Below are 25303 nucleotides of genomic sequence, written 5' to 3'. Positions count from 1 at the left end.
TGACTGGAGTTGTATGAAAGGGGACACTGATCAGAAGATGATAGTTTCAGAGATGGAATCACCTGCATCATTTTACTGATCAATAAAAATACAAATAAATCCAGGGCTTTAATACCCTTGCCAGATGGCAATTCCTCACAGATGTGCTGGCCTTTTATGTTGTCATTAGCTGCCAGCGGTCTAGCAGATACAGTGCCAGATTTGACAGTGACTGTACAGATCGGATTTTGGCCTTCCAGATGGGTTCCTATGAAGGGGTCTCGTGTCTGCATTGTTCCATTAAAGGTAGCCACATGGTGCCCAGAACTGATATTAAATTGGGGTTTTCGTTGCACTTGCAGCCTGTAATTGAAATTCAGTATCCATTAGCCATTTTTAATCAGCACCCTCAAGCCTTTTTACCCCATGGAAGGAATGTATATTATCAATGAACGTTTGTATGAGAGGCCAGGAAAATGGCAGAAGTGACACCTTATAAGACCCTGAATTATAACCAAAATTAATGACCGTGCTAAATTAAAAAAATTAATAACACCAGCCACCAGATTAATTTATTTTATCTGTTTCAGTAATTCGAACAAAACATGCGATTGTACTTTTACAACGTGAAGGTCAGACTTTTAGGTAAAATCTGGGACTTTGTTAAAGGAAAATCTTTTGTTTTTAATCTCACACAACAGTCATAGCACACACATCATACTGCTTAAAACCTGGTGCACAGAGCATTCCTTAATTATTTGCACCAGTGTAAACGTTAGGTAATCTGAGTGAGCCAAGCCAGCGCTCTACTTGGCTGTTTGGTACAAACATAACCGTTCTTTATAGCGTACAATGCGGTGCTGGTGTATTTCAGGGCTATTGTTTTCCTAAATTAACAGCAGATGAATCATTTAAGTGAACTGCATCCTTCATTCACTCACTTTCAGCTTTGGATGACTCACGTTATCAAAATACCCACGTGATCATTATTTACCAATATATGCCTTATTCAGTAGTTTTCACATCAGAACGTGCCCCCACAGACATTGCATGCATTGTTTACATTGATAGAAACCTATGTTTCGTGCCGTCCATCTAAACTAGCTGTCTAAAAAGTCCCTTATTTTATGAACGTTGCACCAGTGCAGTTATTTCGCAGTGTTAGTAGTGGGACAAAAATTGCCCTCGTTCAAAAACGCTTTGAAAGAAAACACATTTCTACAACTGTAATGTTTACCCTAATTCTAACATCCCGCAAAACTGTCCCCTGCACCAGTACCTTTTTTTCTTTTTTGCCTTTTACATTTATAGGTAAGAATGCACAAAATACTTGTCCTCTGCTTACCGAGTAATTCCAACCATGTCCGCAAGTTAGTGTTTGTAGACAAATAACATTAGTAATGGGCATAGTAGAAATACTTCTCATTACGAAATTATTTTTACCATGTGTATTACTAATGTTACTTGTCAGCATGTTTGGAACTTGTTGATTTTAAGAGTGATATAGGATGGCAGTGGTAGGGGACAGTTGGTAAAAATGGGCGAGCTAAGGTGGTAGGAAGTAGGCAGGGGTTAGCATGGTAGAGGGACATGAGCTACGATAAGTGTGATAGGCAGCAGTAAGTTAGGCTCTATCGATGTGGGTGGTAGGGTGAGATTACAATGGATATTGTACCGTGCGTCAGGGTGAAGTACGTATAGTGGGGTAAAGTGGGGTGAGGTTGTGTCGGGTGAAGTACAGTTAGGTTAGGTGGGCAGGAGGTGACTGTGGTGTTTGTTATACAGGAGTGGCAGAGAGGATTAAGGGGTGATTGAGTGTTGAGAGTGGTTGGGGTAGAATGCAGTGGAAATAGAGAGGAGTGAGGAAGGGTGGGTTAGGTTAGAGTGGGGTGAGTGGGGATAGAGCATGTATAGTTTAAGTGTGGATAATGGGGAAGAGTGAATATTGGAAGGGTAGATTGGGGGTGGCAGTAAGAGTGGGAGTTTTAGTAGTGCAGTGCAGTGCTGAATTCGTGGGCAAGAGTGAGAGTGGTGGGGTGGAGTGGTGGCATGGACTGATGGTGTGGAGAATAAAGCATAGAGTGGTGGGAAAGAGTGGTTGCATAGTGTTGTGAAGTGGTACTGTGGTGGCTGAAGGTGTGACAGTGGTGTAAAGGTGTGAAGTGGGGGCATGGGGGCTTGGCATAGTTGGCATAGTTATTGGTGGTGTGGAATGATGGGGTGCAGAGTGAGGGTGTGGTGGTGTGGAGTTTTGGTGGTGTGAAGTAAGGATTGGTGGATGTGTGGATTTGTGTTGGTTTGAAATGATGGTATGGAGTGGTGATGGTGTGGAGTGGTGTGAATAGGTGGAGGTTTGGAGTGGTGGAGTTGTGGAGATGTAAGATGGTGGCGGTATGGAGTGTTGTGTACTGGCAGATGTGCTGAGTGGTAGACTGTTGGAGTTGCGGTGTGGTATGGTGTAGAGTGGTGGTTTGTAGGCATAGAGGTGTACATGCGTAGGGTGTAATAGTGATATGGAGTGGAGGTGTTGTGTGGTTGTGTGGAGTGGAGTGGTGAAGTCGTGTTTGGGGATGTGACAGTATATGTTTGTGGTGGTTATATGGAGTGGTGGGTTGATGGAGTGGAGTTGTGGAGTGGTATGGCATTATGAAGTGGTGTGGGGTATTGTTGGGGGTGTGGAGATATGGTGTGGATTTATGGTGTAGATGTGTGGAGGTGTGGAGTGGTGTGTAGGTGTGGTGGCGATTGGGGTGTGAATGTATAGGAGTGCGAATGTGTAGTGGTGTGGAAGTGGTGGTTTGGTGTGGAGTGGTCATATGAATTGATTTGAAGGAGTGTTGTGGTGTGGGGTGGTGGTGTGGTGGTATGGAGTGGTAGTGTGATGGGGTGGCAGTGTGGCATAGTTGTGTAAAACGGGGTATAAGTGAGACAGCTGACAGTGACAAATGAAAAACAAAAAGAAGGGTGGGTCATGTGTGTCTGCATCTCTTGACGTTGTCTAGCATGCCTATTGTCAGTGTGGCAAGGCATGATATGTTGTGTGCCTTTGGGATGGAGGTTAGGGACTGACAAGCAGGGTATGATCAAAATCATGACAGTGTGGGGAGAAAAGGTGAGCGAGAGGGTGTGTGGTAGAGAGAAGAAGTGTGTTGGAGAGAGGGGAAGGAAGTGTGGTAGGGAGGAAGGATGTTTGTGAGGGAAAGGGAGGGGTTTGAAAGAGAGGGAAGTGTTTTTGACAGAGGGAGGACATGTGTCAGAGAGAGGATGGGTGTATGGTAGAGGGTTAGCAGGAGGATGGTACAGAGGGAGGGAGTGTAACAGAAAGAGGGAGTGTGGCAGAGAGATTGCTAGAGAGAGGGAGTGTGGTAGAGAGAGGGGACATGGCCCAAGAGGGGGAGTGCGGAGTAAGCGAGAGAAAGGTAGTGTGCTGGAGAAGGAGGCAGCAAGAGTGGAAAGAGGGAGTATGCTCAATAGAGGGCTGTGTGGTAAAGAGACACAGTGAAAGCACAGGGTCTGATAGAGAGCACGAATGTCGTAGAGAGCAAGGGGGTGTATGGCTGAGAAAGAGGAGGGACAAAGGGAAGTGTATTTGAGAGAGTGTGAGGTGTGCTAGAAAGCGGGGAGAGTGGTGCAGAGAGAAGGATGTGGTATAAAGGGAGGGGAAGTGGGTTTGAGAGAGAGTTAGTGTGGCCGAGAGAGGGTGTATATTAGAAAGAGGTATTTTGGTCAACGTAGGAAGTCTGTTGGAGAGAGGGGAAGGAAGTGTGGTAGACAGGAAGGAAGAATGTGAGTGAAGGAGGGATGGGCTTGGTAGAGAAGGAAGAGGGGAGTGTGGTTGCCAGAGGGAGGACATGTGTTAGTGAGAGAAGTATGTCAGAGAGTACGAAGGAGTATGGTAGAGAGATAGGGAGTGTGATGGAAAGAGGGGACATGGACCAAGAGGGGGAATGTGGACCAAGAGAGAGAAAGGGAGTGTGGTATGGATGGAGAATGAGATAGAGAGAGAGAAAAAAGGGGGTATGCTAGATAGATGGGTGTGTGGTAAAGAGAGATTGTGAAAGCACTGAGTCTGGTAGAGAGTGAGAGTTTTGTATAGAGAAACAGGGCGTATGTTAGAGAAAGAGGAGGGACAAGGAGGAGTGTATTTGCAAGAGTGTGAAGTGTGGTAGAGAGCCAGGCAAGTGGTGCATAGAGAAGGGGTGTGGTATAAAGAAAGGAGTGAGTGGGGTAGAGAGAGGGGTTTGTGGTAGAGAGAGAGAGGGAACATGGGAAAGAGAGAGGGAGTGTGGTAAAGAGAGGGGGATTATGGTAAATAGAGAGGGTGGTGTGTTGCAAGGGTAGATGGAGAGTGTGGTAGAGGGAGAGGGGGATTGTGATCGAGATGAAGGGGCAGTGTGATATAGATTAGAGTTTGTAGAGTGGTAGAGAGAGTACTGGGAGTATGGGAGTGGAGATGTGGTAGAGACACAGGCTATGGTAAATAGCATGTTGTGGTATACATCGGGGTGGTAAAGTAGGGGTGAGGTAGAGGGAGGGGAAAGGTTGGCACAGAGGGGGGTGTTAGACAGATTGGGTGTGGTAGAGATTAGAGCTAGAGTGAGGATGTAGGAGAGAGAGCAAGTAGAAGGTGAAGGGGATGTGTGTAGAGAGAGTGTTTGGTAGAGAGAGGGAGTGTGTTAAAGAGAGGGCAAGTGTTTTAGAGAGAGGGGGTTTGTGTGTGAGAGAGAGGGAGTGGTATATTGTACAGATAAAAGGGAGGGGTGTAGGGAGAGGCAGGATTGTGGTTGAAAGTGCAAAATCTTTGGTAGAGAGAGGGAGAGTGTGGTAGAGAAAGTGGGAGTCTTATAGAGAGGGGGGTTAGTAGAGAGAGAAGGGGAATATGGTAGTGAGAGACAGGGATTGAGATAATGAGAGAAGTGGAGTATGGTATTCAGAGAGGTGTAGTGTGGTAATAAGAGAGGTGGAGTTTGGAAAAAGATGGCGGTAGAGAGGGATGGAGTGGTAAAGAAAGGGGGAACTTGCTAAGAAGAAGGGAAGCATGGTAGAGAGAAGAGTGTGGTAAAGAGAGGGGGAGTGTCTATCTTACAGGGAGTGGGGAGTGTGGTAGAGAGGGGAATGCTGATAGAGGGAGGGGAAGTAGAGTAGAGAGGTGGGCTAGACTGGTAGAGGGGTGAGGAAGTATGAGATAGAGGGTGTGCTGTAGAGAGAGGGGGTGGGCACTAGAGGGAGAGAGGTAGTGTGGTAGATAGAGGGAGAGTGTGATAGATGCTAGAGAGAACAAAGTGTGTTAGAGAGAGGGGAAAGGGTTGGAGAGTAAGGGGGGGCATTGTCAAGAGATTGGGGAGTGTATGGCAGGCCCAAAAAATGATCAATGCAAAATCATTCCAGAAGGGGTAAATAACGAGTGCACAGCTTGCAAGAAAGTTTTATTACATGTAAATATGTCCGGGAGTGTCAGTCAGTCCTGTAGAACTGAAGACTGAAACCATGGTTGACAGTTATATCTTTTATAAGCAAAATATATCAGATACAAGATAATCCCATGTTCCCCATTGGGTAACAGCTAAACAAGAATCTAAACATCCCCTATAGTTCATTTCTCCATTGCTCATGCATATCTAATACAACCCCTTACAAGATAGTCCAATTACGCAGACAACGGAATACACTTTAATGATTGGTTCATTACACTCAGGTAAATTGTTACAATAGTATACTCTCCTTATTTGTCAAGACAACTTTGGACACCTCATGATGTGCATACCCCATGAGAGGACCCAATCATGGGGCTAGCGGGTATAATTTAGTCAACTATGCCTGATAATGCAACGGCTTTCTCATGAGACCAGACAATTCGGTGCTCCATAATTGCTTATTTGACCTTTTCAGCTGTACTTTTTTGGCATTGCCTCTTACTCTACACACCTACCAAGACCGCTACTCTATCTCTCTTGGGAACCAGGTGTTTTATAAAAAACACAGTGTAGGCACCACTTTTGGGAATACATTTCTCCTATTTGTTTGCTCTAGTTAACGAAGCACAAATGCAGTCCAAATGGTCTGGATGCTTTTCATTTGGGGCACTATTGCTAGCCTAGACTGCTTGGCAGTGCCCGATATCAGGCTCTGTTCTCATAGAGTTTGTCCTCCACAGCTGCAACACTAATCTAATCGTTTATAACCAACATTCCATTCCCAGCTCTTGAACACTGCTCAATTAGACGCAATTTGCTACCTGTGCTGCGCATCTCCTGTCATGATGCCTACCCCCGGGGACCCAGACCAAGTCCAGCAACCCCGGAAGCAGGCATCAGGTTATCCCAAGCAAGCCCAACAACCCCTGCTAGGGGCTATTTGGGTGCAGCCAGGCTCATATGGAGAGTCAGTCCTGGCGCCATAGGCGCCAGGCTCATAGATTAAAACTTACCTGATGCAGACCATGCTGCAAACTTACCTGATGCAGACCATGCTGCAAGAGCTCCAAGCCAAAAGAGGCTTGGAAGGAACTACTTTACTTAGGGACTATTTTGTTCCTGATCCATCGCGCCTTAGAGCTGGAAGAAAGAAGCTATTTTATGCACGTCGCCTCGCCTGCTGCAGCGCCGCGCTGAACTCACCGGCCTTCGCAGCATCTTCACATTCCACCGCATCCTCCTGCATGTTCCCGCCACACTCCGGCACCTAAGGAGAAGACAAGAACGGCAAGGAGAGCCAAGGGAATATACAGAGGAATATTAGTTACCCCCCATAGACTTACCTGATTTTACCACCGGGGGTACTATTCCTCTTCACGGGTCGGCGCAGCTTCCACTGCATCTTCGCCGAACCCCGGCCCCTAAGGGGACACAGAAGGACAGCAAGGTGAAACAAAGGGACTAACAAGGGGAACCCTCCTCACCACAATAGACTTAGCTGATTTTACCGCTGGAGGCATTATTCCCAGTGACTTCATACTTTCTCTCAGCGCCTGAATAAGGGAGAAAGCAACAGGTTACATATTTACATTATTTTATCGAACTGTGTTGGATAATACAAATCCTTACCAGAATATTAACGATTGCCACGAGGAACTCTTCACTAGGGTCAAGCTGCAACCTGCAAGGAATCAGACAAGAGTGAAAGTCAGGCATTTGAACTCTTACCAACTACATTCTTACGGTGTTTTGCTGGGAATCTCAGAGTCAATATTGTTCTGGAACTCACCAATTCCTTCGAGCCAGTGAAGCAAATGGTTATCTACGCGCCCCTGCGCTGAATGCAGGATGGAGAGCTCATCTTTTCAAACCATCAAGTGAGACTATAAGAGGGGACATCAAAGGTGATCAGTGGGGAGAACAGCGGGGGTGGGCGGAGTTACGCTCAACTCCACAGGTGGTTAATTCCCTTTCTCCATTTGCAGAAGAATATTCCTACGGGCCAAGCAAACGAAGTTAGGTGGGCCAGTCCAGTCCGTCATCTCGGCCCTAAGCGTCACATTGGTGAAGATCGCAGCTGTCCAGTTCAGATCGACGCCTCTGTGGGAGCCACGTGAGCGTAACATCTCCTTCTTTCCTCAACCTTGGCTTTTTGATCGCACGCTGGGGGAAGGATGCGTATATCCTAGTTAAAAGGACAAACGCAAGAAGCTCCAACAAGTGGCCTAATTCTCTAGCTACTGAAAATAGCATTTGTTAGTGGGACCTAATCCACAATGGTGGGATCCTTGCTAACAAGGCACATATACCTTGTGTTTCTAAAGCAAGATCTTTTAAACATTTCAACTATCTCCTACCTGCTGCCAAAGGTTGCTCTAAATATTTAATGCAACCAAAGCACTATATAAACAGTACTGCTAGCTACAAACTATTAAACACTGCCCCGGCTCTAACCTTTACATATATTGAACAACATTATTCCATTGTTACTCCTTTTTCATCGTGTAAAACTCTAGAAGGCCTTTTGAAGTGTGTCAAGATTTAACTACAAATTACACCTGTGCAGAACTGCCAATCTACACGATAAAAAATACTGACACTAAATAACCAATTATCTTTGTTAATACAATTTGTGCAGCCTAGACCTCTTTCCATGATTGGGGTTTTGCACCTGCATTATCACACTCATCCCTATAGTTAATTCATTAATCTTGCTTCCCCCTCCCTCTATGAATCAACTTTGGGCACCCATACGTTACACACATAACATAAACTCTCCCGGCTCCTGGCATACTGTTCTGGATACATGGCTGACTTCTTTCCTTTCCGGTCGACCCTTACAGGTCCCTCACAGGTCCAAATGGGCTCCTTCCTCTCTGACATCTTTTTCTCCACCTGTGGTGTCCCCCAGGGTTCCAACCTCTCTCCCTGGCTTTTCAACCAGTATCTGGCACTCCTTGCCCACCGCATCGCCGCTCTCTGCCCCTACTTCCAGTGCTATGCAGACGATACCCAGCTCATTTTCAGGCTACCCTCGGCCTCCTCCTCTCCTTCCCTCATCTCCGACTGTCTGTCTGCTATCCAGGAATGGTGTGCCGCCAATGACCTCTGCCTCAACGCCAGTAAGACTGAGATTCTACTCATCGGCACACCCACTCCCTCCTTCCCTGCAGCTCTCTGGCCGGCCTCCCTTGGCCCCCTTCCTGCCCCTACCTGCAAGGCTAAAAACCTCGGGGTCATCTTCGACTCCACACTCTCCTTCTCTCCTCATATATCTGACGTCTCTAAGAAGTCACACTACCAGCTGCACCTCCTCAGAGGTATTCTTCCCTTCCTCTCCTTCCCCCAGAAGCTCACTGTCTCCCGAGCCCTGGTTCTCTCAAGGCTGGACTACTGTAACAGCCTCTATCTTAATCTGCCTGCCTCCACTCTCCGCCCTCTGCAACTTATCCAGAACAGAACTGCGAGACTTGTCCTTGGCCTCAAGCCCAGGGACCGTATCTCTCCAGGACTGAAATCTCTTCACTGGCTCCCAGTGGCTGCGAGGATTAAGTTCAAAACCCTCTGCATTGTCCACAAGGCCTTCTGGGGCCTGGGACCTAAATACCTTCAACTCTCTCTTCCTGAATATCTTCCTTCACGAGCCCTTCGCTCATCCGTCTCCAACTCCCTCATGGTCAGCCGCTTCTTGAAGCAACGAGCTGGGGGTAGATCTCTCTCCGCAGCAGGGGCCTCCCTCTGGAACAGCCTTCCTGCCTCCCTGAAACTTGAGGAGAACCATCTCCGGTTCCGGAAGCACCTCAAAACCTTCCTCTTCGCTTCTGCCTTCTCTCTCCCTCTCCCCTGCTAAACCTGCTTAACTCCCCACTGAATTCAGCACTAAACCTGCATCTGGGCCACTCTCAGCAACCTCGGTCCAGGGCCCAGCCACTCTCCACTTGCACTGCCTCCCTGGCTCCCCCTGCACTGTGGGACTGTCACTGTATCCCTACAGCCCCCTTCCCAGCACTTGCTCTGCACTTACCTCGCACTTGCCACCAGCTGGCCCTTTTTATTTACTATTTATTATTTATTATTTTTTACGCTACTTACCTTGTACTGCACTTTCCCCCCCACCTCCTCCCCCTGCACTTCCTCCTTTCCCCTTACCTCCGCACTTGCGCGATCTGAATGACACCTGGCCTAGTAGGATCGTTTGTCTGTCTTCCCCTTGTTTCCCTCCCTCCCTGCCTCGTCGCGCCTTGAAACACTTGTGTATAGGCGCGTTACAAATACCATATCATATCATATCATATCATATCATATCATAAAGCAACATCCCCCATCCCCTGCAAGATCTATCAAGTGGGTCCACATAATTCTCAGGGTCAGGTGGGTGGTAAAACAGGGTCCCTAGGCAACTGATCGACTCTCCTATTCTTACCATCTTGTGCTCCTTTTTGCTATTCCATTTCTCTGTGTGTGTGTACACATGTTTTGAGACAGGTGTGGACTTACCTGTTGTGAGAGTTAGGGACATCATCATTGCACCTTTGGGTAAAATCTTGAAGCAGTATCATAAAACAAGCTGTCAGGAACAGAACACAATGAGTAAATTGACAACAATAAGAACAAGAACTTTTTGGGCTAAGACCAACCAGGAAGGAGCCAATGAAAATAACCAATCAAACAAATCTTCTTCTCCCACCCCCGCTTCCTTCGCCATGGCAATATGCAAGTTGTACATGGCACCTAATGCATGAGTCAGAGACCCATTATCAGAATCGTTGGGGGGTGTAAGAGCAACAGGAGCTTCCTATTTCTTGCAGAAACCCCCCTCCATGGCAGTCAGAAGGTCTAAAATGTACCGATTCTGGAGGGTATCAAGAGTACGGCCCACAACTCCTCCTTGGTCGGGTTGAGGCCATGCTCAGTCTCCTTCGCTATCTGCAACATCTCCCACCTGGTAATTTTCTGCAGTTTGAATTTCTGGAACGAGCGAAGATACTAAGAAAGTTTCAGTTTTCTTAAACAAACAAAGTTGGTCCAGTATTGCCTTGAGCTTATCGGCCGATTCTTGAGACAGGTAATTGGAACAGCATGGGGTTTGGCATGTATTCACATGCTCATGAAAAACGAATGCACAGCAGTACAACATTACACAACCACCGGAGGTGACAAGCCTCAACAGAAACAATTCACTCTTACCTTTGGAACAGACTCACCTAAAGCGAACAGGTTGCAATGCACTCCTTGACCATCTCATGACTCCTCCCTAGAATCCCTGTCAACGGAGTAGAACTTCGTGAAGGTAGCATGGACCTCCAAGTAGCAGCCCTACAGATGTCCAGCCGCCAGGACACCAGCCAGGAACACAATCGTCACAGCGATCGCTCTGGTGGAGTGGGCTCTCGGATGGCGCGGCAGCAATCGTTTTGCCACCCGATAAGTTCACCATAAGTGTGTGTGGCATAAGTGTGTGTGTGGCATGAGAGTGTGTGTGTGTGTGTGGCATAAGAGTGAACGGTATAATAACACATGGTGTACATTTTTGTGGTTTAAGTGTGTGTGGCATAAGAGCATGTAGAATAAGAGCATATGGAATTAGAACATGTGGCAGTAGAGCATATGACATACGATCATGTGGCATAATAGTGTGGCATAAGAGTGTGGCTTAAAAGCACACACCATATTAGTACATGGCAAAAGAACACATGATGTATGAGCAGATGGTGTGAGTGCGTCTGGCATAAGAATACATGCCATAAGAGGGTGTGATGTAAGAAAGTGTGGCATACATCTATGTCACGTGAGAATATGTGGTGTAATATTGTGTGGCATAACAATGGGCCTCATTAGGACCCTGGCGGAGAGGGTATTACGCCAGCGTAGTGCATGGCGTACCTCTCCGCCATACTACGAGTTCCCGTAGCGCCATGGAGGTTTTCTCCGCCTGGTTTTACCAGCCGGAGAAAACCATGGCGCTACGGGACCTCGTTGTTAATTACGCCACCGTATTTTACGGTGGCGTAATTAACTCCTTCCCCACTCCCATTATACCCTATGGGGCAAAAATGGGAATGGGGAAGGGCAGAATGGGGATTGGGGATTTACCGCTCCGCCGAGGTCGGAATGGGGCGGTAAATCCGCCAACCCCCATGGCGCTATCGGCGGCTTTCCGCCATGCTTCGCGGTGCATTTAGCACCGCGAAATCCGCCTGGGTCGTAATGAGGCCCAATGTGTGAGTTTGTGGTATAAGACTGTGTGACGTGTGTGTGTGTCATAAGAGTATGGAATAAGAGTATGTGTTATAAGGTGTATGATTGATGTGCGGGTTTCTGGACATGTGAGTGTAATGCATATAAGTAGCATAGGAGTGTTTGGTGCAAATGTGTGAGGTTATGTTGTGTTACATGGCCTCTATGCCTCCTATACATTTGAAAACTGACATTAATGTGAGGTCTGACTTTGATTTGAGTTTTTATAAGTCTAGAAGGTATATAGGAGTTTTATATTTTGAAATGTATGCAAATTAAATCACATATGTGTCTCATATACATATGAAACTCACATGAAAGTCACTCCTGTGAGTGGGATTTCATATATATGATATGATAGGTTATTTATAACGCGCTTAATAGCCAGAGGTTTCTAAGCGCGGACCTGGGGATCGAACATGTGTTGCTCCGTGTCGTCTTGCTTCCAAGGTGAGCACATTGCCCCTAAGCTATCCTCCCGAGACCATATAGCAGTGTACATGAACGAAATGAATGTATACATGTGCATGTACAGTTCCTATAGAATAAGTGCATTAATTCTGCTCAAGCATGAAATATAGATACATTTTAAAACGTAACTATCCCAGAATTGGCCAGCTGCATTTTCAAAATGTTTTACAACATTTTATGCAATATAATCTGTCACTTTTGTCCACCAATCCTCGTCCTCACTTTATGGCATTAGCAATGGTCCTAGTGACCACACCAAACGCTGCCAGTGCATGCTTGCTCTGCTCTCCCAGGACCACATTTGCATCTATAAAAGTAGTTTCTAAAGTACGGCACCCATGAGGTTTCGTTAAAGAAGCAACCTTCATTGTGTGCTGATTAACAAAGGAGTCCGGAATACAATCCCTGCCACATGATTTCCTAGTTAGGCCACAAGGGGCCTCATTCTGAGTGTGCCGGTCCGGTAACTGTTGTTACCGGACCGGCACACTATTTATATGACTCTGCGGGCGGGTGCCGTCCCGCCCGCCAGGTTCTGACCTGTCGGGCGGAATGGTACCCGCCGGCAGAGTTACACTGAAGCACTGGCAACTTCAATCACAGTGCCCGTGCTTCCTATGGGACTCAAATGGGAATGGGGAATTACATTTACCGGCGCCTAACTGCTCGGAACACTGGGGTCGTAATACCCTGGTGTTTCTGGCAAGCCAGGCGCCGGTAAATATTGTAAGTCCGGCGGCAGCCTGCCGGTTTTACAGGCACGGCTACCACTGGACTTGTAAATGAGGCCCAATATGTCGTTCTAGTGTCAAACGAAAAGAAAATGAAGCGCGGGTATTTTAAACATAATCATTATACTTACTAAAACTACAGTATAAGCATGCTTTCTTTTGCCTCACATTTCTATATTACAGAACGGGCTAGAGGGTCTGTAGGCTGGTTAATATTTTTCGGCAATACAGGAATGTATCCTTAAATTCGTTTTTCAGAGCATGTGCTCTGCACACGGAAGACCTGCAACACAGCTCCTGCGCTCACTTTACATGAATGTATTGGGCAGCTGCCACAACACCACTCCGCCATTCCTCCCTCGATCTCAGAATAGAAATGAAAGGATTTTGCTGGAGGAATGTCTGTATTCTACCCAGGATTTACCACATCTTCAGACTCAGACTCTCTCTCATAGAATGGCAGATTCTGCCATTTGAGGCTTTACAGGCCTTTCACAGCAGCGCTTGGATATGTGACACTGCACCATACATATATCTGACGTATGTGGCTAAAACAGACAACACATGGCCGTAATCACATATTGGAGTCTGAGTCTACACCTGGCAAATACTGGCAGCTCATAGTTCTGTATTTAGCATAGGGCAAGGCATACATTATTTTTCAAAAATTGATTAGCAGAGTTTGCTAATTAAAACTTTTTTGATTAGCAGTCAGACCCATTTGATTAGCAATTTTGTACTAATATTTTTAATGTCACCAGAAGTTATTTGTACCCAAGACATGAAATGAGCATAAAATGCGTTTTGGGTACAAAGTTCCTTTAGCTCTGACGAGAACCATGTATTAGAGTGTTTAATGTTTTTAGCTTTTTTCTTTTGGAGAGGGGTGATAATGTCTATCGCTGTGCTAATCGTTGATTTATATAGGCGGAGGGGAGGTTGGAGATAAGGGTGTCTAGCTGGGGGAGAATCCTTTCTTTAGTGAGGTTCCTGGCGCTTCTGGCCATGGCTAGTGGCATTGGGCTGGGTTTTTTTATCTGTGGTTACATGTGTGGGGATGAGAAAATGTATAAGTAGATGATCGGACCAGGGGGTGGGAGTGATTGAGATGATGGCGATGTCACAGTTACGGTCAGCTACACAGTCAAGGGTGCGTCCTTTGCAGTGTGTAGGTGCATGGATTTTTGGTTCGAAAGCCTAGTTCTTGTAATGCTTGTGCCAGGGCTTTGGCTGGTCTATCGTTCTGGTCATTGAATCCCAAATTGAGATTACCCAAGAGGATTGTTTTTGTGCCTGTTAATTTTCAGCTAGGAGGTGTAAAAGGTTATCATGGAAGTCAGATATAGGGCCTGGTGGGCGGTAGGCTAGATTGATGGTGATAGTGGTGTTGGGGGGATAGAGAGATCTTGGCTGCAAGTGAGTTGATGTTCTCTCCGAGATTAGAAAGAGATTGTCTGATCTCTAGGTGGTCCTTGACTATAAGGGCTACTCCCCCGCCTGTGGTTGTAGGTCTGTACTGCCTGATGATGGTGTATCCTGGCGGTATGGCTAGAGTGAGGGCAGGGTAGCCAAGTTTAGATAGCTAAATTGTGTAGCAAAGTTTCACCGATGGCGAGGATGTCGAGGTTGGTTATGAGGTCATGGATTTCTATGGTGTGAGCAGGAAGGAATCTGGCGTTGATCAGTGCACATTGCAGGTTGGTGGGAGTCGCAGGAGTCGTGTTTTTTGGCTTTTGGCTGCCTCCGTTGTGGTAGAGGTATGTGGTACCTTTGGCAGGCTGTGTGAGGATAGGTTAGTTGCAGGCTTGGGAAGGCCTGTGGTCTGTGAAGTGCTGTGACAGGCATGTGAGATTTTTAGTGGGTGTCTGGAGCGGAGGCCTAGTAGTTGAATTCTAGAGCTGGTGGCTCTTGGGCGTGTTGTGTATATAGTGTTTCGGGTAGGAGCTTGGAGGTTAGGTTTGATCGAGTAGGACGGTAGGAATCGGGTGGGGGGGATGTTTGAGGGGGTTCGTGCAATGTCAGCCATATTGCAAGCATGATGGCTGGGAGAGGGCAGGAGAGGATAGAAGATGGTGAGAGGGGAGTGTAGGAGGTTTGCTGACGAGTGACAACAGAGGGGAGATTTCAACAGGGCCGAGTGTACTGTGAGTAAAAGCTTAATGGTACTTGCTAAGTTTTCCGAACAATCTATCGTGCGGCAGGTAGGCAGACCGGTCGAGTGTTACTAGTACAGGCTAGGCCTTAGGGATCGATTATAGTCTTGTAGCAAGAGTTATGCAATAGGCAGGCAGTGGCATGCAGATAATGCACAAAAGAACGAAGTAGTGATTTGTATAGCATCATCACAGCGATTGTGGATGCAGTGAATGCAGCAAATATTGGCAGTGCAAGCAGTGGAATTAAATTAACAGCGCTGCTATAGTGCAGCGTACGGTGCTATGAGGTGCCTAGAAGGCGAGCGATTGGCTATATTGTTATTTGGAACTACTATAATATGCTGGTATATGGGAATACACAGTGTGGGTTGACAAGTACAGCGGGGCAGCAGTCTACTTACAGCATTACCATGGCAAGCAGTAGATCAGTGCAGGGGCTCTGTGATAGCTAAATAGCAGCAATGTTCTTGGTGATGCATGCTTTTACGGGTTCTCTGGGGCCAACAAGTCCGTGCTGTAGTGAGGCAGAGTCTCAAGTCTGTTAGATTCTCCTTGTTACAGGAGTTGCGGATTGCGGATCCACTGGACAGAGGAGGTACAGGATCAGGGTTTTGCCATACCATAGATCAAGGTATAGCTCGTAGATGATGCCATAGATGAAGGGTGAAGCAGCGCGTTTGGTCACAGACCAACACGGACAGGCACAGACAGCCCTGACCCTTTCTACACGGCACTGCTTATTTTATGCCTTATAGGGTGACTATTTCTGCTGTTTGGAGCCTTATCTGGCATACCATGAAGGTAACAAGTCATATGAGACTATTCTGGAAACTAAATGCAGTGGCCACAACCTTTCTCAGTTCTTCTGGGTGCCAAAAACACCATTTATGGGTTACTAACTAAAATTGGCTGTTGTCTGCTTTAGGGGCTATTATTTTATTAATCTTAACATTATGCACTTTTTTAACATCTGCACTTCACCGTGTGCCATCACTCTATGTTATGTTTTCATGGCTAACTATCGCCCTATATCCATCACTCCTTTCCTGGGCAAGCTCCTGAAAAATCTAGCCATCTCCCAGCTTAATCTCCATGCTGAATCTGTTGGTTGCCTCCACGACCACCAGTCTAACTTCAGAGCTGCCAGAAGTAGGGAAACTGCTCTCCCGAACACCTGTGAAGCCCAGCTCTCCAATCTTGACTCTTATCTCCCTTCTGTTCTCATTCTCCACTATCTATCCTCTGCTTTGACACGGTCAATCATGCAAGTCTGCTCAAATGCCTCTGTGACAACCTGATCAGGCCCTGACCTAGTTGACCTCCTTTCTCACTGACCAACCCTCTAAGTTCCAACTGGGGCCTTTCCTCTCTTCTTTCCATCTCTCTCTCTACTTGTGGTGTTCCCCATGGGTCTAACCTCTCTCCCTGGCTGTTCAGCCAATACCTGGCACCTCATGCCCACTGCATCTCTTCCTTCTGCTCCAACTTTCAGTGTTATGCAGATGACACCCACTCTCTTTCAGGCTCCCATCAGCCACCTCTGCTCCTTCTCTCATATCAGACTGTCTGGCCGCTATTCAGGACTGGTGTGCCACCAACAATCTCTGCCTTATTGCCAGTAAGACTGACATCTGCATCATTGGGACACCTGCACCCACCTTTCCTCTCTCTCTCTGGCTGCCTGCTCTGGGCTCTCTTCCTGCTCATTCCTGTGAGTCTAAGAACCTTGGTGTCATCTTTGACTCCACCCTCTCCTTCTCTCCTCACATTTCTGATGACTCTAAGAAGTCAAACTATCAGCTGCACCTCCTCAGAGGTATTCTCCCTTTTCTCACTTTCCCCCAGAAGCTCACTGTCTCCAGAGCTCTGGTCCTCACTAGGCTGGGCTACTGCAACAGCCTCTTTCTAAATCTGCCTGCCTCTACTCTTAGACCTTTACAGCTTATCCAGAACTGGACAGCAAGACTTGTCCTTGGCCTCAAGCCCAGGGATCATATCTCTACAGCACTGGAATCTCTTCACTGGCTCCTATGGCTACAAGGATCAAGTTCAAGAACCCCTGCATCATTCACAAGGCTTTCTGGGGCCTGGTTTTACAGAGGTAGCGGGCGCCCCTCTCTCGCAAGAACAGACATGATAACCTGTTCAGTGGTTATTAACCACTTGAGAGTTCGCAGCCACTGCTTTTACTCACTGTGCCTTTCACAGATGGGAAATATCCATTTGCATATCAGTCTTTGTCCTGCCCAGGGGCAGTCCAGCACCGAAATACAATGGCAATTCCAATCTGAACGAGAGTACCACCAGCAACCCCATACACGTGTTTCACCCTTGTTGGGGATCATCAGTGAGGTGAAGCTGATGCCTCCCTAAGCACAGTGAGAGGGAGACCACGTCTGGTTGCCCCCAGGAGACCTAGGGTTACCAATCCCAGGTTCCTTAACAAATAGTTTTTCAGAGGTAGCGGGCGCCCCTCTCTCGCAAGAACAGACATGATAACCTGTTCAGTGGTTATTAACCACTTGAGAGTTCGCAGCCACTGCTTTTACTCACTGTGCCTTTCACAGATGGGAAATATCCATTTGCATATCAGTCTTTGTCCTGCCCAGGGGCAGTCCAGCACCGAAATACAATGGCAATTCCAATCTGAACGAGAGTACCACCAGCAACCCCATACACGTGTTTCACCCTTGTTGGGGATCATCAGTGAGGTGAAGCTGATGCCTCCCTAAGCACAGTGAGAGGGAGACCACGTCTGGTTGCCCCCAGGAGACCTAGGGTTACCAATCCCAGGTTCCTTAACAAATAGTTTTACAGAGGTAGCGTGCACCCCTCTCTCGCAAGAACAGACATGATAACCTGTTCAGTGGTTATTAACCACTTGAGAGTTCGCAGCCACTGCTTTTACTCACTGTGCCTTTCACAGATGGGAAATATCCATTTGCATATCAGTCTTTGTCCTGCCCAGGGGCAGTCCAGCACCGAAATACAATGGCAATTCCAATCTGAACGAGAGTACCACCAGCAACCCCATACACGTGTTTCACCCTTGTTGGGGATCATCAGTGAGGTGAAGCTGATGCCTCCCTAAGCACAGTGAGAGGGAGACCGCGTCTGGTTGCCCCCAGGAGACCTAGGGTTACCAATCCCAGGTTCCTTAACAAATAGTTTTACAGAGGTAGCGGGCGCCCCTCTCTCGCAAGAACAGACATGATAACCTGTTCAGTGGTTATTAACCACTTGAGAGTTCGCAGCCACTGCTTTTACTCACTGTGCCTTTCACAGATGGGAAATATCCATTTGCATATCAGTCTTTGTCCTGCCCAGGGGCAGTCCAGCACCGAAATACAATGGCAATTCCAATCTGAACGAGAGTACCACCAGCAACCCCATACACGTGTTTCACCCTTGTTGGGGATCATCAGTGAGGTGAAGCTGATGCCTCCCTAAGCACAGTGAGAGGGAGACCACGTCTGGTTGCCCCCAGGAGACCTAGGGTTACCAATCCCAGGTTCCTTAACAAATAGTTTTACAGAGGTAGCGGGCGCCCCTCTCTCGCAAGAACAGACATGATAACCTGTTCAGTGGTTATTAACCACTTGAGAGTTCGCAGCCACTGCTTTTACTCACTGTGCCTTTCACAGATGGGAAATATCCATTTGCATATCAGTCTTTGTCCTGCCCAGGGGCAGTCCAGCACCGAAATACAATGGCAATTCCAATCTGAACGAGAGTACCACCAGCAACCCCATACACGTGTTTCACCCTTGTTGGGGATCATCAGTGAGGTGAAGCTGATGCCTCCCTAAGCACAGTGAGAGGGAGACCACGTCTGGTTGCCCCCAGGAGACCTACGGTTACCAATCCCAGGTTCCTTAACAAATAGTTTTACAGAGGTAGCGGGCGCCCCTCTCTCGCAAGAACAGACATGATAACCTGTTCAGTGGTTATTAACCACTTGAGAGTTCGCAGCCACTGCTTTTACTCACTGTGCCTTTCACAGATGGGAAATATCCATTTGCATATCAGTCTTTGTCCTGCCCAGGGGCAGTCCAGCACCGAAATACAATGGCAATTCCAATCTGAACGAGAGTACCACCAGCAACCCCATACACGTGTTTCACCCTTGTTGGGGATCATCAGTGAGGTGAAGCTGATGCCTCCCTAAGCACAGTGAGAGGGAGACCACGTCTGGTTGCCCCCAGGAGACCTAGGGTTACCAATCCCAGGTTCCTTAACAAATAGTTTTACAGAGGTAGCGGGCGCCCCTCTCTCGCAAGTACAGACATGATAACCTGTTCAGTGGTTATTAACCACTTGAGAGTTCGCAGCCACTGCTTTTACTCACTGTGCCTTTCACAGATGGGAAATATCCATTTGCATATCAGTCTTTGTCCTGCCCAGGGGCAGTCCAGCACCGAAATACAATGGCAATTCCAATCTGAACGAGAGTACCACCAGCAACCCCATACACGTGTTTCACCCTTGTTGGGGATCATCAGTGAGGTGAGGCTGATGCCTCCCTAAGCACAGTGAGAGGGAGACCACGTCTGGTTGCCCCCAGGAGACCTAGGGTTACCAATCCCAGGTTCCTTAACAAATAGGTTTACAGAGGTAGCGGGCGCCCCTCTCTCGCAAGAACAGACATGATAACCTGTTCAGTGGTTATTAACCACTTGAGAGTTCGCAGCCACTGCTTTTACTCACTGTGCCTTTCACAGATGGGAAATATCCATTTGCATATCAGTCTTTGTCCTGCCCAGGGGCAGTCCAGCACCGAAATACAATGGCAATTCCAATCTGAACGAGAGTACCACCAGCAACCCCATACACGTGTTTCACCCTTGTTGGGGATCATCAGTGAGGTGAAGCTGATGCCTCCCTAAGCACAGTGAGAGGGAGACCACGTCTGGTTGCCCCCAGGAGACCTAGGGTTACCAATCCCAGGTTCCTTAACAAATAGTTTTACAGAGGTAGCGGGCGCCCCTCTCTCGCAAGAACAGACATGATAACCTGTTCAGTGGTCTCCCTCTCGCTGTGCTTAGAGAGGCATCAGCTTCACCTCACTGATGATCCCCAACAAGGGTGAAACACGTGTATGGGGTTGCTGGTGGTACTCTCGTTCAGATTGGAATTGCCATTGTATTTCGGTGCTGGACTGCCCCTGGGCAGGACAAAGACTGATATGCAAATTGATATTTCCCATCTGTGAAAGGCACAGTGGGTAAAAGCAGTGGCTGCAAACTCTCAAGTGGTTAATAACCACTGAACAGGTTATCATGTCTGTTCTTGCGAGAGAGGGGCGCCCGCTACCTTTGTTAAACTATTTTTTAAGGAACCTGGGATTGATAACCCTAGGTCTCCTGGGGGCAACCAGACGTGGTCTCTCTCTCGCTGTGCTTAGAGAGGCATCAGCTTCACCTCACTGATGATCCCCAACAAGGGTGAAACACGTGTATGGGGTTGCTGGTGGTACTCTCGTTCAGATTGGAATAGCCATTGTATTTCGGTGCTGGACTGCCCCTTGGCAGGACAAAGTCTGATATGCAAATTGATATTTCCCATCTGTGAAAGGCACAGTGGGTAAAAGCAGTGGCTGCGAACTCTCAAGTGGTTAATAACCACTGAACAGGTTATCATGTCTGTTCTTGCGAGAGAGGGGCGCCCGCTACCTTTGTTAAACTATTTTTTAAGGAACCTGGGATTGATAACCCTAGGTCTCCTGGGGGCAACCAGACGTGGTCTCCCTCTCGCTGTGCTTAGAGAGGCATCAGCTTCACCTCACTGATAATCCCCAACAAGGGTGAAACACGTGTATGGGGTTGCTGGTGGTACTCTCGTTCAGATTGGAATTGCCATTGTATTTCGGTGCTGGACTGCCCCTGGGCAGGACAAAGACTGATATGCAAATTGATATTTCCCATCTGTGAAAGGCACAGTGGGTAAAAGCAGTGGCTGCGAACTCTCAAGTGGTTAATAACCACTGAACAGGTTATCATGTCTGTTCTTGCGAGAGAGGGGCGCCCGCTACCTTTGTTAAACTATTTTTTAAGGAACCTGGGATTGATAACCCTAGGTCTCCTGGGGGCAACCAGACGTGGTCTCCCTCTCGCTGTGCTTAGAGAGGCATCAGCTTCACCTCACTGATGATCCCCAACAAGGGTGAAACACGTGTATGGGGTTGCTGGTGGTACTCTCGTTCAGATTGGAATTGCCATTGTATTTCGGTGCTGGACTGCCCCTGGGCAGGACAAAGACTGATATGCAAATTGATATTTCCCATCTGTGAAAGGCACAGTGGGTAAAAGCAGTGGCTGCGAACTCTCAAGTGGTTAATAACCACTGAACAGGTTATCATGTCTGTTCTTGCGAGAGAGGGGCGCCCGCTACCTTTGTTAAACTATTTTTTAAGGAACCTGGGATTGATAACCCTAGGTCTCCTGGGGGCAACCAGACGTGGTCTCCCTCTCGCTGTGCTTAGAGAGGCATCAGCTTCACCTCACTGATGATCCCCAACAAGGGTGAAACACGTGTATGGGGTTGCTGGTGGTACTCTCGTTCAGATTGGAATTGCCATTGTATTTCGGTGCTGGACTGCCCCTGGGCAGGACAAAGACTGATATGCAAATTGATATTTCCCATCTGTGAAAGGCACAGTGGGTAAAAGCAGTGGCTGCGAACTCTCAAGTGGTTAATAACCACTGAACAGGTTATCATGTCTGTTCTTGCGAGAGAGGGGCGCCCGCTACCTTTGTTAAACTATTTCTGGGGCCTGGGACCGCTCTACCTCCAAAGTTCGCTTCCAAAACATCTTCCTTCTCGAGCTCTCCCCTCATCCACCTCCAAATCTTTGAGGGTCAGACGCTTCTCCAAGCAGAGAGTTGGGGGTAGATCTCTTGCTGCGGCTGGGGACTCCCTCTGGAACAGCCTCCCTGCCTCTCTCAAACCTGAGCAGAACCACCTCCAGTTCTGGAAGCAACTCAAGACCTTCTTTTTCGTTTCTCTCTTCCTCTCCCCTGCTGATTGTCAAGGGTTTTGAACCATGTTAAATCAATAGACTGGGTAAATGTGGGGATGAGCTGTCGCCGCCCATTATTCTATTCCAGAACAAACTAAATCAATAGACTGGGTGGATGTGGGGATGAGCTATCGCCGCCCACATTCACGCCAGAATAGGAGATCTGCGCAGTTGGCACGAGACCACTCCAAAGATACAACCTTCTTGTGGGGGGGTTCCACATCACCACTCTACTGTAAGGATGCCATCAAAACAATGTTAAGCAAGGGTCCTATACTATCAAGCAAAAGACCACTCTATTGAAATGCAGTAATTCAAGAAAACTCAAAAATGGATGCAGTACCGACAAATTCCCCAAGGTGGCGCTAGCGGTCTAAACTCTGACATGGAAACTATATTTAGGAGTTGCAAGAGGGGCAGTGACTTCAAAGCTTGTGGGTTAATTGAAAATCTAACCACCTGCTGTTCCCAGAGACAATCTGATTTCATTAACAGGCCAAAAGGCTGGGAAACCTTCTCACCTCAGAAAGCCCAGGATATCACATGGTCATGCTAAGCAAATGCAAAGTGGCCCCCTGGTCTGTTGACCTCAGCTTGCTGGAGCCCACACAAAAGACCTTTTCCCTTGAATAGGATATGGTGATTTTGACTGTTTCCTGTCAACAAAGATCTGCCAGCCAGGAGAGACATGTGATCACTGTCATCCCCAAACTTTGGGGGCGGACTCAAACACTGTAGTACGTTGAATTGAAAGCAAATATATATTTTACAGAAACACTGATAACTCTTGGTAACCAGATGACAGAAATGTGAAATTTGGGGATCCTTAAAATGAAACCTTTGCCCACAATTCAAGCCCAAACTCCAATTTGTGTGATGTTCTTGGCAAAACCCCGCTATTTATTGATACTACAGACTCTGTGTTTAAGCTAGAGACATGGGAATTTACTGGAGTATGTATGGACAGGCCGTGTATATGTGTATAAATTTTAATGAAAAACCAATGTTGCATAACCCACTAAAATCGAAAATAAGTTGCGATTTCTTTACCCAAGCTCCTAGAAACGCCAGAGTCGGAACAGTGCCTACCTCATGTGATATATGATTTGTGTAGGTGATGTAAAAACAAATGGATAATATGTATTTGGGTCAGAAATAGATTTGTGTTCTCCTCTTTCCATCTCCTTCATTTCTTACATTGCATAGGGGAGGGGGTGAATTGCCAAAGAAAAAGTGATTATCTTATCTTTTGCTAAAATCATATTAAGTATTTCTGTACTGCATTTTATTCCTCATTGCTTTTCCCTTGAAATCATAAAAGTATTTTTGCTACTTTATCCATCCTTTACTAACTCCTGATTGATTGTAAAGAAGTGTGCTAGTGCCAGATTACCCATTGTTGATCAACATCATATGTCTAAGTGTACTATCAGATATTAATTTATTATAAAGTGTGATATATATATATTGTTTAAATTCTCAAATAAACCTTTTCATTTGCAAAACAAACCTACTTCTTGGCTCAGTGGGGTCAGGGGGATTCTAAGAGGGGGGTGTTATACAAGGGTGGTCATCCAGAGTACAGAACTAGACATAAAAATACATTAATAAGGGTTTTCCTCAGCATCCCAGACTAGGCATTGACTTGGCTGTAGTGTTGATTGAATATCGCTTACATGATGTACCTGACTGCTCCGCGCACTGGTCACCTTGATACCCTCTGAACTTGGGCCTAGGCTCCTGCTTGTCCAGTTGCCCTCGCACTTCCTGCAGGCTCCACTGCAACCCGGCAGTCCCTTCTCACTGCTCTTATGAGCCATCTGCTGGCTGCACTTATTGATTTACCTCCATTCCCCCTTCCCGTCCCCCGGCACTTCTCTCCTTCCCTCTTTCCCGCACATGTGCGATCTCAAGGACACAAGCCTAGTAAGATCGTTCTTTTTTCCTCCCTTTGTTTTCCCCTCCTTATCTTGTCGCACCTAGAAACACTGTGTACAGGCGTGTTATGAATGCCATATTATATCATATCATATGTGATGTTGTCATGGCAGAAAGGCCAAACAATGTCACTTCTGGTTATTTCATGGGGCCATGTAATGTCACTTCTTCTGTCCTAGGAATTGTGTTTAATTGACATCCCTGGAACAGTCATGTATATGCATTTGAAAAAAATCTGTATAATATACAGTACTCTTTGTTAATATATGAAGCAGAGTGGGTATTAAATATTATACTGCAATAATCTGCCTTTAGAGAAAGGTAAAAAGGGCAAAGCCAACTAAATACTATCACAGTAAAATGTACAGGCATGGTAACCTCAGTTGTGCGCCTCCTAGAACGACAAGAAATGTCTCAAACCTGAATGGGCATGAGAGACAGTGTACACTGCAGGTAATACTATGCAGAATTGTGTCTTCGCTGGGTGTCTTCCATGTAATTGTGCATGGCACTGTTTTAGATTAAAACCCTGCATATGCTAAGTTGCAAGGACACCTCTTGAATTTGTATTTAATCTTTAAAGGAGCACTTTCAATTGACGTGTGATATACTACCTAAATGTTTCTATATTTTACATAAAGTAAACTGAAATTAACATTTAAAATATGTGTAAAGCGTACAGCGAAGGCTTCAATATTGAGAAGTAAACCCTGTGTATTCCTTTATAGCTACCAACCAAAATGGACCATGCTACAGTGCAAACTACACTAATCCCGATTGTCCAACAACGGTCTCACAAATGTGCACATTTGACAACAAATTAAACGATTCCGTACAAAGTAGGCCTATTACGATAAACTATTACGCAGGTAAGAAGATTATTTTGCCATGTTTTATAACGTATTCAGTTGTTTGGCCAAGGATGTCATGACTGTTGACTGATCGTTATTGGACAGGATGTGATATCATGTTGACTGGACAGGATGTGATATCATGTTGACAGATCGTTATTGTTATTGGACAGGATGTGATATCATTTGGACAGGTCGTTATTGGACAGGATGTGATATCAAGTTGACAGCGTTATTGGACAGGCTGGGATATCAAAATCGAACCCAACTAGTGGGATATCCATGTGAGAAAGATGTGAGGTAGGGTGGCCACCTGGCGTAAATCCTGCAGAATAAACTCATAAAGAACCAGGTGTGTGCATCCGAGATTGCTTCCCAGAGCCTATGAACAGCCTTTGATTGTCGCTTTGTTTTCAGTACATGCAGTACGTGGTGTTGAGAAAGAGAGTTGTGTAACACAATAAGAAATTGGTCAGACTCTATCAGTTTATCTTTGGGTTACTTGGAT

At 46.7% G+C, this 25303-nt stretch overlaps 1 protein-coding gene across 5 annotated transcripts in view; it reads left to right on the top strand.

Annotated features, from left to right (window-relative positions):
* Nucleotides 1-25303, top strand: part of LOC138453201 (adhesion G protein-coupled receptor F5-like) — a 584850-nt gene that overhangs the window by 372722 nt on the left and 186825 nt on the right. For all 5 annotated transcript variants that reach the window (XM_069605826.1, XM_069605823.1, XM_069605825.1 and 2 more), the window contains one exon: nt 24673-24813. In XM_069605826.1, coding sequence (XP_069461927.1) covers nt 24673-24813 — 141 coding nt within the window. The remainder of the gene's footprint in view (nt 1-24672; nt 24814-25303) is intronic.

Source organism: Ambystoma mexicanum, chromosome 4p, assembly GCF_040938575.1.
Source record: "Ambystoma mexicanum isolate Mex_15411 chromosome 4p, UKY_AmexF1_1, whole genome shotgun sequence".
Classification (NCBI taxonomy): Eukaryota; Metazoa; Chordata; class Amphibia; order Caudata; family Ambystomatidae; genus Ambystoma; species Ambystoma mexicanum.
The sequence above is the reverse complement of the archived record's forward strand: the minus strand, read 5'-3'. Positions and strand labels throughout refer to the sequence as shown.